Below are 15,538 nucleotides of genomic sequence, written 5' to 3' on the forward strand. Positions count from 1 at the left end.
GACAAAATGTATTTATTTGAAATGCAAATCCCAAACACTCATTTATAAAATGGCTGGAGTTATTTAACCTTAACCCAAAGATGGACTGGAACAACGATTGAAATTGAAATGCAAAGCGATCATCATATGATCATGCTAGGCTTCAACTAATTCAACTGATTGAACGATTGAACTATATTGAACTATTTTCAGCAAGACCAAATATAAACATTACATTTCCAGGAAGGAAAAGAAAATTATGTGGATGGACTTGTGTCCATCGGAAATTAAAATCCATGATCTCTTAAATAATGAAGCTAATTATTACAGCAACTCTCAGCAGAAATGACTTAAGAATGAGATCATATAAACCACATTTCTCCCGTACTGCACATCTGATGATTTGCAATCTGATGATGACATGTTACCTGAATTTCCCCCCCCCCCACTATTTATTTTTAAATAGGCATTACTATTTAGCAGCTATTTGGCATCATCAGTTGATATGCAGCAATTTTGCAGCACTGTTTTGCAGTGTCTGACCGCAGAATCAACAGCAGCTTTTTAAGGGGAAAGACTGACTACAACTTGACTCAGAGTTGCATAATATTTTGTGAACAACTACAAAATAGTAGTTGGCACTGAGTAACTTCTCTTTATGGCCATGAAATACTATCCGACAGATACTCTTCCAGGCATCTGACAATATCTGCTATGGCCATACAGTAGCGAGCAAGTTTACCTTACATGATAACTGGTTTGTGAAAGAATTCACTGTGCCTGTTCGTTCATCAAACAAAACCAGTAGTTTACATTTTGATTTTAAAATTTAGTTCCTTGGATTTGGGTAGATTTATTCTAATAATGGAAAATTATGTCTACATCTACAGACTGACATACTGTACATATGAACAGAAAATGCAGACATTCTTGCATCCAATCACTGGTTATATGATCTATGTTCCAGCATCTTTCAGAGACAGGAATAGCTGGAATGTGAGAAAAAAAAAATCAAGATGCTCATGTGGAAAAATATATTAAGACAGAAAAAACCATTTCCTATTGGAGACAATGAAAATAAGCAAGAATTTAATACCTTATTACTATATAAATGTGAATGGCATATAATTCATCGTATGCCGCTGCCGTGACATACAGGAAATCCTTATTGCACAATCATTTACATAACTGCTTAGAATTCCCGGTGGTCTCCCGGATGCGCTTCAAGGTGTTGGTTACCACCTTTAAAGCACTCCATGGCTTAGGACCTGGTTATCTACAGGACCGCATTCTGCCACCGATTACCTCCCACCAACCAATACGCTCCCACAGAGAGGGCCTCCTCAGGGTGCCGTCAGCCAAACAGTGCAGGCTGGCGACCCCCAGGGGAGAGCCTTCTCTGTGGGGGCCCCGGCCCTATGGAATGATCTGCCCCTGGACATATGAAGGATCCCCGACCTCTGTGCCTTCCGTCGCGCTCTGAAGACCCTATTATTCCAGCAAGCTGGACTGACAGGATAAAGGTTTTTTAAATTGGGTTTTGATAGGGGATTTAAAATGATCTTAGTTGGATGTTTTAAATTTGGCTGAATGATTGAATTATTTTAATAAGCTTTTAATTTTTGTTGTACATTGTTTTTACCATGGCTGTTCACCGCCCTGAGTCCCTCGGGAGAAGGGCGGTATACAAATATAATAAACTAACTAACTAACTAATTCAATCTTTAATCAAAATATTTACCTATTGCTAAAGGAAGTATTTCCAATAAAAAAAAATTGAGTATGTTTTAATTTATTGAAAGTATTTTATATATATGACAGTCAGTTTGGTGTAGTGGTTAAGGCATCAGGTTAGAAACTGGAAGATGGTGAGTTCTAGTCGTGCCTTGAACACCAAGAAACTAAAAAACTTTATTTACAAGAATGAATTGTGAAAAAGCCATATTTTGCATTTTTAAGGTCCAGAGTAAGTCTGTTTCAGTATAATTCAAATATATTATATCTATTTTAAAACTGCATCTTCACTTCTTTTTTAATATACGTGTACCAAACAGACATTAAAGGGATCAAAATACTATACGGCAAAAATCATATATGGCAGCTGAGGCTTCAATATGTTATCTTCCAAGTGTTTTTTTTTAAAAAATCCTGATCAGTGTAAGCCATGTTCTTACCATGCATGTTAAAGATCGCCCAGAATTTCCATACTACTTGGAAAGTATAAGAGTTGAAGTTAATAAGTTTAGAGCATAGCTGGGATTGATAATAACTGATAAATCTGTCTGTAATTTTAACCATGTGATGGTTATTCAGAAGTAGCTGGACCTGATGTAGTTGTACATAAACTGGTAGAACATGTTGGGATAAATTATATTAAAACTGCAGGTTAAACAAGGTGTTGCAAGACTTAATTAATATTTATAAGTCAAGTCAAATTAGCCAGCAGAAACAGCAGTTGCCAAAGTATTTCAGTACATTCTATTATTTTCTGTACAGCGTAACTATATTACAAAATGTCAAATATTCCAAGTCAAAAGAAAGCAAGGTGAAGGTACAGCTTTTTAAACTTGAGAGACCTGGGATTGCAGAATAATTTCTTAATTTATTATACACATTTTAGTTCAGAAGGAATGACCAGTGTTTGATGTGTACATTTGTTCTGAGCATGGATCGTGGATTAAAATACTATTGTGTCTTTAAGACATGCTAGTGCTTACGATTAGGGGCTGTAAACAGCACAACAAGATAGAAGTCCCATTTTATATTAGCACATTCCAAAGACAGATTTAATAGTGATAAAATGCGAAAAAAAGCCTATCAATTGCTTGACATTTTGATTTTCACTACCTCAGGTACAGGATGCAATATTTACAGTGTAATAAAGTTAAAAGCCTTCAAGCAAATTTTTGTAGCAAAACCCAGAATTGAGACATAAAGGCAGACCAACTTCAGAACAAGAAAGGAAAAAGAACAAGGAAAAAAATATTCCTTGAAATATTCCTATTACTGACCCAATTCTTCACTAAACACTTTAAACACTACACTAAAAAATTCCAATTGCAAATAACAGGAGCTGAGGTTTTTTGTGTATGAGAGATAGATTTTGGAAATGTGGTTGTATTCCAAATTTGGAATACTCTGATAAGAGAAATAGGACTGCTATGCCCAAATCCCTAATATTTGAAATCTTGTGACAAGTTTGCAAATGTGAATGCAAACTTATATTTAAATTACCTTAATTGCAATAAACGTGTAGCATTTCATGTTTGCATTTTTAAAAGTTCTTGTTTTGAACTAGTCCTGACAAGTCTAAATATATACAATATATGTAACATCATCCTACATACTTTCAATCCTTCCCTTTTTTACACAGACTTTTCCTCCAGAGATATTCTTTAGTGCTGCCACCCTTTTCCTCCATTATACCTCACTATCCAGAGCTTCTAAAGGTCTTTCAACATATGTCAATACTTTGGAAGCAAGTATATATACAGTATATATATTATTAAAAACCACCCAGTAATGGTAGATTATATTCTGTTTTCATAAGGTCAGTTAGGAACATTATTTTGTCAAAGGAGAAAAGGGATTTTTTAAAATGATACATAAGTTTATAGATACCCAAAGCAAATGCAAGTGTCAAGATGATATATGTTATGATGACAGCATGATACAATCTTTCTGTTACATACTTGCACCTCAGTGTCTGACCAAATACATAAATTGCGGTTTTCTTTTCATGGTGCATAGTTTGTAATGTGCTCCCATCCTACAATGCCTATGGAAATTGCAATTAAATCTCATTGTTGCAGTGCAAACCACTGTTTGGTTATTTTTTTGGTCAAGTATATATTTGTGTTGCAGCTTCCATGAAAGATTGTCAAAAGCCTTTTGAATTAAAATTAATTTTCTGACGCACTATCTCTGAAATACTGTACTGTGTGTTCTATGATAAAAAATGAACGCACCAGGAAAAGTGAAAGTCAGCTGAAAATAATTAGCATTTTGTGTGGTTGCATCTTTAAACTCAGGACATCAACCACTGTTCAGTGTGGATACGTACTTCACACTGTTGGAAGAAATATCTATCTGGTTCAGTTCCAAATGAGGAGAAAGACATTGGAAACATGGAGGCTGATTGGAAAGATGGTTTATTGATGGAGAGGATCACATGGGTTTGAGGTCCTGGGCAGCTGAACACATGGAGGAGAGGTATTTATACCACCTCTTGGGTCTTGCCTCTGAGCTTCCTGTTCCTGTGCAAGAAATGTATTCTATTGGTTATCAGACTCCCAGGGGGCTATGCAGGGGTCATAGCTGAGGTTGTCTGAGGTAAGTTTGGTTGAACCTTGCTGGGTGATGCAATGAAGGGGCTTGGTTGTGCCATGTGGTGAGCTCTGCTGATAATCCTATTATGTCCTGAAGGGTCATGTCTTAATCCCATCATCCTCGAGCTGAGGTCTTTTGTTTTGTAGATACAATGGGCACCAAATATTTGCTGGGGGCAGGGAGCTGATCTTTGTCTTTAAAAACATGTTTCTCCTTTTCTCATCCAGGGAAATATAGTATTTTGCCTTTTTACTATTTCCTAGAATATTTCTAGTCAGGAATGACTAGCACATATGTGCAAGGAGAACCTTTACCTTTAGAATATTTCATTCTTCTAGGAGAGGAGTGGGTGCTAACTTTTTACAACACTAACACATGGAAAGCAGTTTAAAGGAATTATATGAAATGGCTATTCCACCTGATTTTATTATTTGCATTATTCACCCAATTAATAACTCATATTACTTAGAGTTTCAGTAGTTTCCATATGCCTTCATATAAAATATAACTCTCAAAAGTACTGTTGTGACTAATACCAACAAGAACATTTCTTGTTGGTATTATTTATTGCATCTGCAGCAAAGTGCAGAAGTAATGGGCTTTTCATTTGTCATTATTTAGCTGGAAAAGGCTATCATCATTTTTCAAGTAATGGTCTTAAAAACAAAAGGTTCAATAAAGACTCATAAACTTTCAACACTAATACAAAGTTGAAGACAAAATCTAAAGTAACTCGTCCTGCTATTGAGGAAGATAATTGGGGGTTCACATTTCAAATTCAGGAAGCCTTATCTTTTCTGTCACTTCTTGTTTGGAATAGATCTCTCAGTCCATTGTCACAACAACATTATAATCTTAGATATTCAGAGGTGCTAATAGTGTAAAAGTGGTTAGAAATATTGACTGTATATTGGTTGATTTTTTTTTCTTAAGAGCACTTGTAAAATGATTTGAAATATCTATGTGCCAGTTTCTCAAAATGCAGTTCAAAAGCCTAGGCATAGCTTTAAAAGCCAAATTCAGATGCCATGTCCCAGAAGGGCAATTTGTTTATAAAAAGACTGTAGGATCATACATTTAGCTCCCTTAAGATTGCATAACATCTCAAGCCCCTTTATATTCAGAATGAAAACATCTGTCCTGGGATTTATTTCTATTTATTGAGGCTTACTCCATGATGTAATACCCTGATATGAAGATATAGACATAAGAGCTACAATCACACAAAATACTGAAAAAGAAATTAAGAGAGTCCTTCTTTTACTCTTAAAGGTAGGACATTACAAATCAGACAAACTGATCTTGCTCTGTAACTTCATTTTTTCCTGCTTTTCTTGATTACTTTTTGTTGTTGCTGAAAAAAAATCAATTTAATAATGATTGAATTTATGGTTACTAGGGGAAAAGGTATCATTTTTATCTTAGTTCAAATCATAAAGAAAAAATAGATTTAATGCATGTAATAGTGGGAAGGAAACATTCTGATCCTTAATCATATAAGGAAGTTAATGAACAGATTCTGACTTTTCAAATGAGAGGTTATTAGAGCTAACTCTGTTTTGTACTTGTTAATTACATACCAAGTGCAAACAGAAGTTTGGTCACAGATTATCATCTTTTCAAAATACCTGAAAAGGTTCTCTAAACAGTGTTATTGAACTTCTATAGCAAAAAGCTACCATCCAATCCCATCACTCTTGGGGTTGAACACAATTATTCTAATTTAATAGGCATATTATCAAACAATGGCCTACTGGATATTTTTATTCAGTTTCAGTTTCAATGAGTTAAAAAACCACTCATGAAATTATGCTCTTATTGCCTACTAAAAAGTGTAACAAATTTTAACACTTTTCAAAACTATAAGCTTTGAATTCTGATAGGATACAGGTTAAGGAAGAATAGTAATCTGTAACAGGCCTGGGTCCATCAGTTACTTGGGACACTCATTCATATTGTAGCACTTGCATTAATAAACTCACAATATTCTTAACGATTAAGTTAACGATTTCTGAAACAAAACAAACTTTCCTCCTACAAGCAGATTTAAGCACCTAATAGGAGTTCTGGCTAAATCCAAAAGGTACATCTGCTATCCATTCATACTGTAATCTCAAGATTTTTAAAACACTGAGTATACCCAACACCATCAACTGTGCCAAAATAAAAGCTCTGCTGGAATCTAAAACATCTCCAAATCGGGATCCTGAGAATACGCAGCGCTTTTGATGCAGACATATTTCATAGTTCTAATAATGTCAACAGACAAGCATGTTTTCATCTCCAGTTAACTGAGTCAAATGAAGTAGCATCCAATAACCCAACTGTTCTCTTATCTTTTCGGTTGGAAGATAACCAGTCCTGAGGTTGGGAGGACTTCTCGCAAGAATAAAAAAAAAACCCTCAAAACTCCCAAAGGAACTCAAAGACGTACTTCTAAGGAAGTGGTCCCAAAGGTGCTTTTCTTTTTTTCTTCAAAAGGCAAATTGGCCTTTCTTAGTTGAACGGAAGAAGCCTCTTGGATGAGAAGCTATAAGTTGTGTTTTTTTTTAAATCAAGTAAGTCCAGTTGCCTTTTGGGGGAAAAAAAGCACTTTTTGAGACAACCCACGACCTTGATGATTTGAGAATCCCCACGATGGGCTAAGGAAGCGCGAGGAGTAATTCCCCCCCCTCACCAGATTCCCCCCAGCAAGACTAAAAATGCATACTTATCACATGCATGTCTGTGTGCATAAACACATATGTACACAGAGACGCACTCATGCGCATGTGTATTGTGCGAGTGCGCGCGTATGCATACATACACATACACCTTTTAAGAGCGCTCTGCTCTTAAGGCTAAAATATGCAGCTTTGTTGCTCTGACGGGAAAGATCCAAAGGAGTTCCAATTACGGGTTTTTTTTTGCACTGCGCAGAAAACCGAGCGGCTCAGCTGCGCGCTCCACAACACCGCCCTCCCCACCCCAACCGCGCGCGCCTTCCACCACACCTGGAACGTCGCACAGGCGGGAGAATCGCGTCCCTTAAACCCCGCGAGGCACGGGAAAGGCGGGAGCGAGGCCCCACCCACCCTTCGGCCCCTCTCCTTGTTCCAAATGGCTTAGCGCAGCCTGCCAATCAGGAGAAATTATCCGCCCACAAACGCGCACGCCCCATGTGTGGAAGGGGCAGCGGTTAAGATTAGCGGAGGGAGGAGGAGGAGGGAGGGAGCGAGTGAGTCCGCGCGTGCGCTAGGAGGAAGCTGTTTGGGGGGAGTGGGGACAGATTTAAAAAAAAAAAAAAAAAAGAGGGAGGGAGGGAGGGGGGAGGTGGAGAAGAAACAAAAACAATCGCTCGAGCCCCGCCATCTTGGCTCGCTTCTCTCCACCACGCAAGTGAATGGGTAGCTATGAAATTACCACAGGGGAGCGGCAAGGTACGGAGGGCTACTCAGCGCTACCAGCCTGGCCTGCACGACGATAAAAGCGGCGCTTTCCCTTTCCTTCTGTTCGCCTTCGGTTTCCGCCGCCGCCTCTTCCAGGGAAGAAAATCTCGGCAGGGCCCTTCCTCTTTTTCGCCGTCGGCTCTTCAACTTCGCTACCCAGAGCTCAAAGTTGGGCTTAGCCGCCTGATCTCCGACGCCTTCGCCAGCCAAGAGACCGAAGGGCTGGACCTCGGAGCCTCAGGCTTTTCGCAGTCTGGAAGGAAGAGTTAGGAGGAGGAGGAGGAGGAGAAAAGGCGAGGGGCTCCTCGACCGCCTGCCCGCCTTTCCTCCCTCCGTTGTTCTCGCTGCACGGGCTGGTCTGGTCTGGTCTACGCTGCATAGGAGGCACAACGAGGGGAGAGGGGAAAAGGCGAGCGAGGATTGACCGGGCTACGTGCCCTCACCCGCCCCATTCTCATCCACTCGCTGCTGGCGTGAAGAAAAGGGAGGAGGAGGAGGAGGAAGAGGAGAAGAAGGAAAAAGGGAGGAGAAGCAAACAAAAACCAAGTTGGACCGCGGACGAAGGGGAAAAAAAACAAAAACCCGCCTGCCTCCAAACCGGGGGAAGGGTGATGGTGGGGAGGGGGAGAAACCTTGGTGGTAAACGGTGAGCCGGTGAAGGTTGAGAGCGGAGGGAGGGCCCGCCGACAAACGCCTCGACGAGCTTGAAGAGGGTTTTGTTGCTTGTGGAGAGAAGGTCTTATTTAACCCGCCAGCTTGGTCGCTCCAAAAAGACCGATATACCCTTATTTGATCTCCGAGCTTCTTAGAGCATTCGCTTCCTTCGCCTGCTTTTATATTTGAGACGTTTTTATGCTTAACTGCTTCAGGAAACCTCTCGGAAGGGTCTCGAGTCTTTTTTTTAAAAATAGATTTATTTTTTAGAACTGTGAAAAGAAAAATCACCTTTTAACATCTGGAAAGAGCTTCGCCTCCTTCCCACCCACCCTCCCTCATTTTCGTGCGATTTCAAAATACCAAATACAAAGGCGGTTTTTAAATGTAATCTGGGCACTTGAATAATGGAGGAGTTCTTGTAGGAGTTGGGGAGAAGCCTGAAATCTGTCGGGCAAATGAGAAAAAGATCGTGAAAACAAACGGATGGAATAAACAAGGGGAAGCATTTTCCTAGTCTCTAGAGAAGGACTCGCCATTCCTTACATGTGTGATTTTACAGAGGACTGAATACCTCTTATTTCTGCTCTCTTGTTTGCTCTGAGCATTTGTTAATAGGAAACACCAGTGTTTTACAAATTGGTTTCCTATTGGTTGTTACATCGAAGTCATATTTATTTTGACACTTGAAACGAAGACGAAACTTTCTCATCCATATACTACATTGTGTAAAAGCAGTGTGAAGACAAGAGTATTGTTTACTAATATTTGTGCGTCTTGCCTGTTTCCAGGGCACATGGGAAATACGATTTGACACTGAAGAAAATATATTGTGCTTCAGGACAATTATTAGTTTTAACATTCAGCTACTTCATTGTTGAATGTTCATCTTTTAATCTGGAGAGTTAACATCCTCTTATGAATTGGATTTTTTGCCATTGTTAGAACAGAAGCCAAATGATGTGTTTCCAAATGTACTGGAGGGTCTGTTGAATAGGAGCTAGAGAGACTATATTATAGAAGCTGGATTTCATTCTTATGGATGCATTATTTTCCAAATACATTATCATCACTTTGAGGAAGTGACAGACGGATTTTCGTGTTTGTAAGATCTCAAAAGCTGGATATAGCATTTTCCCCCCTATTGATTCTAACAATTGAGAAAATGGGAGCTGCTACAAAGCTGGTGTTTGCTGTTTTTCTTATATCTTGTTCTTCAGGCAAGTATATGCTTTTTTCACTATTAGTTCATAATATAACAATATAACTAGATTCAAATGCATATTTACATTTTTCATACTGTTTTCAACAGTTATTATTATTCCAGAAATATAATAAAGTTGAGTATTACTTCGGAGTTGAGTAATTAGGAGCATTATACAAAATGTTTTCAGGTTTATAGTAATTAAAAGATTTTTTTATATTTATAAAATTTTAAATGAACTATGAAAATGTGTATTGGAATAGTTTCATTTGGGTTTAGAATTTTTAAAGGCCTCTTAATATTGGGGAGTGAATATAGTAATAAACCCTGAGTTGTGCAGCAGAAAATCTGCATTTTAAATAAATTTGTAGTTTCAGGGAAGTACTTTCCTGGATAGCAACTAGTAGTTAGACTTACTGTTTTCTGGACAAAGCTATTCAAGGATATAATCATCAGGGTTGTTTCTTCATTATTTAGAATGTAATATATGATCTGTTTTTATTTCATTTCCAGAACAGTTCTGAGTTTTAATAGAAAATTATTAATGAATTGATATACATAGTTATGATTTCTTATTACATATCTGGTAGTGAGAGCCCTGTGTAAGATTCTGCTGAATGGTACACTTCTCTTGTGGTTATTAAATGGATGCAGTCTAGTCTTGTGTCTGTAATGTTATTGATCTGTTCTGTGTGGGCTGACTGCTGTGAAATGGCGATCACTAAGCGATTGAACAGGCTGAAGTTTGCTTAAAAGAGAAAAATGGCTAATCTTGGTTTTGGATAATAATTCTGACAAAGTTATAGTGGATTTTAAATAAGTGATAGTAGTAAATTTGAAACTCCCTCATATTAGTAAACTTGTAACCATTTTAGCTTTCTGGTAAAATATCCCTTAGGATACAGTACCATATTTAGATTCTTCAGTTGCTTTTTGACAGTAAGATTTGAGGTTTTCCTATGTACTTTGTTTATATTTGTATTTTATTAATTTCAATCAAGATCTACTCTTATTTTTTAACTATTGACAGAGAAGCAGTTCAAGCCAATTAGGAATTCTAAGTTGTTTCTAAAAGATTGATAGCAAAAACAATTATCAGAGAGATGATACTTAAAGATAAGTACCTTTAAATATACCTTACAAGTTTTTAATACTCATATGGAAACCCATACAAACAATACAATATATTCATATTAGCTTTATTATAAAGTTAGGCATACGTTACTGTAGTGATGATAAAAGTTGCAGGGAGTAAATAAGACTTCAGTACTTATTCAGTAAGCTTAGTGTACATGTCCCAGATCTCTTCCAAGCAAACTGAAATTTAGGCCAACAGATTTACATCCTTGCTGTTTTAATTTTTTTTATTTTTGCAGAAATGAAAATTGAAAAGTTCGATTGAGACCTTACCTTTTAAGTGAGCTGCTAGAAAGATCTCAATATTTTCTCTGATTTTCCTATTTATTTTCTAGAATTTCTCTTGATTGTGTTGCTGTAGAATGGAGTTATATAAATACAAAAAAAAAACCCGTCTTACACTGCTATTCTAAGTTTTAAGTAGTGATGGAGACCCACAAAAATTCATTTCACATATTACACTAAACCAGGATTTTAATATGAATTTTGCACATTCCCAAGTCAAAAACAAATAACATGGTTTAGAAAGTCAAAAGATCTAGTAAATAAGGTTTACTTTTGAGTAAATATAATTTTAAAAAACCTAAATGTTGAACTTGAAAAATCACTGAAATTATCATTGTGGGTCATATTTTTAAAATAAATTTAGCAATAATTTTTGCAGTATTCAAAAAATGACTGAAAACATGTATATATTGAGAAACTCTGAAAAAATATAAATGCTCATTTACAGTAGGAAAATAAGGGGAAAATATTGGGAGTAGTGACAATATGGGGTAACAATCGTATATTATGTAATTAGCTTTAACTTCAGAAGGTTGAATTTAGCAAAATACTTGTATCTAAATAACATCAACTATAGAATTGTTTCTTATAAAACGATGTTATAATGGTTTGTTGGCTTGAAATATGTAAGAATAAAACTTCACAAAATTCCATAGGCAACAGAATCACTCTTATAACCTAGGCCTTGTTCTTCTTTTTCAGAATATCAAACCTTAAAGCTTCTAACAGCTTCTTTCCATATAATCCCTTGGACACTAAATTATTTTGGCAGATAATCTATTTACATTTCACCAAAGTTAGAGAAACATTTCTAAGAATGTCTTGTATATAAATGAAAAATCTTATAAGAAAACCAATTGCTTCTTGCAGTATATTGTTTAGTGACATAGTGGGTAAAGAATGTGCTGTTGCTACAGAAACAGTAGTTGGGTATATGAATTCATATAATATTTCAATCCAGTCAATCTGATCAATCTAAGAAAAGAGAGTAGATGGAGTCATTTTTTCCCCTCTCCTTGAAATATTTATTAAAGCTATTTGTGTACTTTGTTAGTAATTAAGATTTATATCAGAAGCCCTAGAGCATAGGTTACTTGGCTATAATTGTCATGATCTTTAAACATATGCCTAATATTGCAAGTTATTAATTGTAGGATACAACATACAACTTGAAGTTGATGAACACAAAGACTGTCAAATCCATATCACATTGAGCTATTCGTATGCATTTAGGAAAAATAAATAGTATATTTATATTATCCTTTTTTCGGTTTTTATCCTGAACAACTGATATAAAGTATTGTGATACATTTAATAATTTTAAACTATGATACATAATTTCTATGTGATGCTGCTTTGATTTTTTTCCATGAATACTTTCAATGTTTTGATGCTCAAAATATGCTGATTTTAATGAAAATGAAATATGTTTAATAATAAAATGATTATGACTGTAATTGGAATAGCCTCTCCTTTGCTGTGTCTATCAATATATTGATTGGATTTTAAAGAGGAGGTAAGATTTATGTAACTATTACTGAATTTGAACTTTCTAGAAAGCTATGATTTTACATTTAATTCTAGATTTGGGATCCAGATATTTTTAATTGTCTAAGTACATGAACTACATTACTGTCTAAGTAATGAATATTACTATCACTGAACAACTATTACATAACTTGCATTGAAACATATTATTTTCATTGAAATATTTGATATAAGAATTATTTGCTGCCAAGTTACTTCCTTAAGACCTTTCAGACCCCAATTATGATTTTGGAGAAACTACATAAAATAATTAATTATTCTCAGAGACATTGGTGTTTTTTTAAGGAAGTATAAGATCATCACAGAATTTGCCTCCTATCTATTGGTTCTACTATATACTTAGTAATGAAATAGCTGTTACAGTCCTGTTACTGTTGAGATGCAGTTGAGTTACACAAGATGTTTGTTTCCTCAGATACATCTCCCCTAAAAACTGCTAGGTAGCATTCAATTGTTTGGGGAATAAGTCTGGAAGATTTTAAAAATTTGAATTAGCTTACAGTACACATTATACACATTTCCTTGTGAGCTTCACTTTTTATAGAGTGATGACAGTGATTTTTTAAAATTCTGTGGGAGAAACAGCATGATAGAGCATGCTATATATGGCTTATGACAAAAAAAACCCACACAACATTATTTGATATTAAGTCAGGATGGATTTGGATAATGCATCAATACTATTTTATTTACCGTGTTTCCCCGAAAATAAGACCCTGTCTTATATTTTTTTGAACCCTGAAATAAGCCTTATTGCCATGCGCTCAAAACCTCGCTTGGGCTTATTATCAGGGGATGTCTTATTTTGGAGGAAACAAGGTACTAAATACTATATCAAATACTACCAATACTAATCTTGACCTCGAACTATTCTACAATCCTTGTAGATGTTATGAAACATCTTACTTTTGGGCTATTTCATGCACTCCATGTTATACAATTCCAAACTTTTTAGTATAGTATAATCGTTCTTGTTTTTTTCTTAACGGATTCCTGGGAAACATAGTGTTAGTAGGAGTTGTGAGAGCTCAGTTACATAAGAATAAAATCTTTAGGCTTCAGTCTACAGCTCTGTGTAACCCAGTACAATTTAGGGAGTTATTTGGTTGTTGTTTTTTTAATTCCGTGCAGATGCTGCAGTGCCATAGTATACTTTCCACTTCCTTATGTGCCTGTTTGAGATCATTTGACATCATTAACTGTTAGAGTTGTACAGCACTTTGCATTCAGTCTCAAAAAAGTGCTTCGGAGTATATGAGAGCATGAATTTAGCACCTGTTTTATTTCCTCCGCACAGCCTAATTACATGTTGCAGTTAGGCACTAATCTGCACTCCCAAATTTCTTTTGGGAATTAAATCTGAAATGCTGCATGGTCTTAGTGATCATATTGGTGCTAGTGGTAACTGCTAACCAAGAAATGTAGGATTATTGATTCAGAATGAATGCTTAAATATTGTTATAGACTGCTTAAGAGTTAAGTATGAAATGATACTGTAGCTTCAGGTCTTATCAGATCAAACTGATAATCTAAACAGACTAAACCGGTTTTCCTTTATTCTTTACCCATAAGTGTTACTTGCATTAGAAGACCTTAACATTGTTGCATTTGATAGCATGCTTCTAGGATCCTTCTTGCAGTAGGGATGTTGGACTGTGTTCTTGAGAGTTTGGTTCCTCTGTAGAGGTAGATTGTAGAAGACAGTGTTGAGACAGAGGCTTAATTTGAATAAATTTGGTTTATAACTTCTATAAAATTTTATCTTGTACCTTGCCTTGGGATGGTCTTATATCCAAGCTACAGTGGTAAACTGTGAGATTCTTAGGGAATTAGTTCAAATGCTCTTTATAGTTAGCTTTGGTTTTTATGCAAATTAAGATGATTGTGCTGCTATTGAAATTGATAGTTTTTGGAAAATTGTAACTAAAACATAGCAAATTAAAATAAAACTGCATATTTATCAGTATTATGGGTTTCAGCATATGGTAGTAATTTTGAGGTAGTGCAGAATAAGAATAAGAATAAGGCTATTGTACATTCAGAAACATGGTGGAATGTCACAATATTGTTAACAGTTCATTCTACAGACTCTGGATGATATACAGAGGCACTCTTATTTAGGGTTGTATTAACATTTTAAATAAATAAATGAGACTATCAATTCCAGTTTAGGAAAGAAAAGTTGCCTATCTGATCCTTAGTGATGTGGGCACTTAAAGGGACAGAAGTTTTGACAATTTTGGGAACAAGATTCAATCCAGAAATAGTCTACCCCACATCCAGTCTCTAGGTCCAAATACATAATTAGAAGAGTTGTGACAAATGGTGCAGAACAAATTAAATTATGCTAAATTCACAGGTCACTTACGTTTAGATCAGTCTAGATCGCTTAAATTCAGGGAACAAACAGGTTTGCTGTAGTAACATTATATACACTTCAAATTTCTTATAAGTGCCTTCGTCTGCCATTCATTACAGAGCTCTGACTTTTTTTCATGTTTCTGAGCAAGTTTGGAAAATAGTTGTGGATGCATTGTAAATGGACTCCTTAAAGCTTAACATCTTTTTCGGGCTCATAAGCATTTTTAAGAAGTGGCATGCTTTACTGAATATCAAAGAGAGATGTTACTTGTAAGCCAGCCAAAACTCTTCCCAGTCATTTTCAAAGTATGTACAGCTCCAAAACATACTAATACAAAACTGAAGGCTTATGAACCAAGAAGAGAGTTCTTAAAACAACATGCCCGTATTATCTTCTATGCATCCCACCCTGGTATAAATATAACTACTAAAGTTTTGATCTAGGACCATAATAAAGTACTTTACTTGCTAATATCTTGTTTGGTCTTTAGTAGTAGTAATACTACTATGAGAATAAATCTCACTGAGAGAAATACAACTTTTTTCTGAGAACAGAAGCATAAGATAATGCTGTAAGTTAATGAATACTTAATAGTTCTGTATAAACCTAGTA

At 36.0% G+C, this 15,538-nt stretch overlaps 1 protein-coding gene and 1 long non-coding RNA gene across 3 annotated transcripts in view; one reads left to right on the plus strand and one right to left on the minus strand.

The window, feature by feature from the left end:
- Positions 1-442: 442 nt before the first annotated feature.
- Positions 443-7,840, minus strand: LOC132710784 (uncharacterized). The gene is made up of 2 exons (XR_009621504.2): positions 7,711-7,840; positions 443-5,662 (listed from the first exon to the last, which is right to left on the minus strand). It is a non-coding gene; the product is annotated as an uncharacterized LOC132710784 (long non-coding RNA).
- Positions 7,841-8,218: 378 nt separating this feature from the next.
- Positions 8,219-15,538, plus strand: part of ACVR2A (activin A receptor type 2A) — a 51,820-nt gene continuing 44,500 nt past the window's right edge. The window contains exon 1 of one of the 2 annotated variants that reach the window (XM_034424772.3): positions 8,219-9,610. In XM_034424772.3, the coding sequence (XP_034280663.1) occupies positions 9,556-9,610 (55 nt within the window). In that variant the 5' untranslated portion in view covers positions 8,219-9,555. The remainder of the gene's footprint in view (positions 9,611-15,538) is intronic. The other variant, XM_034424766.3, reaches the window with a different exon arrangement.

The sequence above is a fragment of the Pantherophis guttatus genome, chromosome 1, assembly GCF_059756535.1.
Source record: "Pantherophis guttatus breed Tessera chromosome 1, ASM5975653v1, whole genome shotgun sequence".
NCBI lineage: Eukaryota > Metazoa > Chordata > Lepidosauria > Squamata > Colubridae > Pantherophis > Pantherophis guttatus.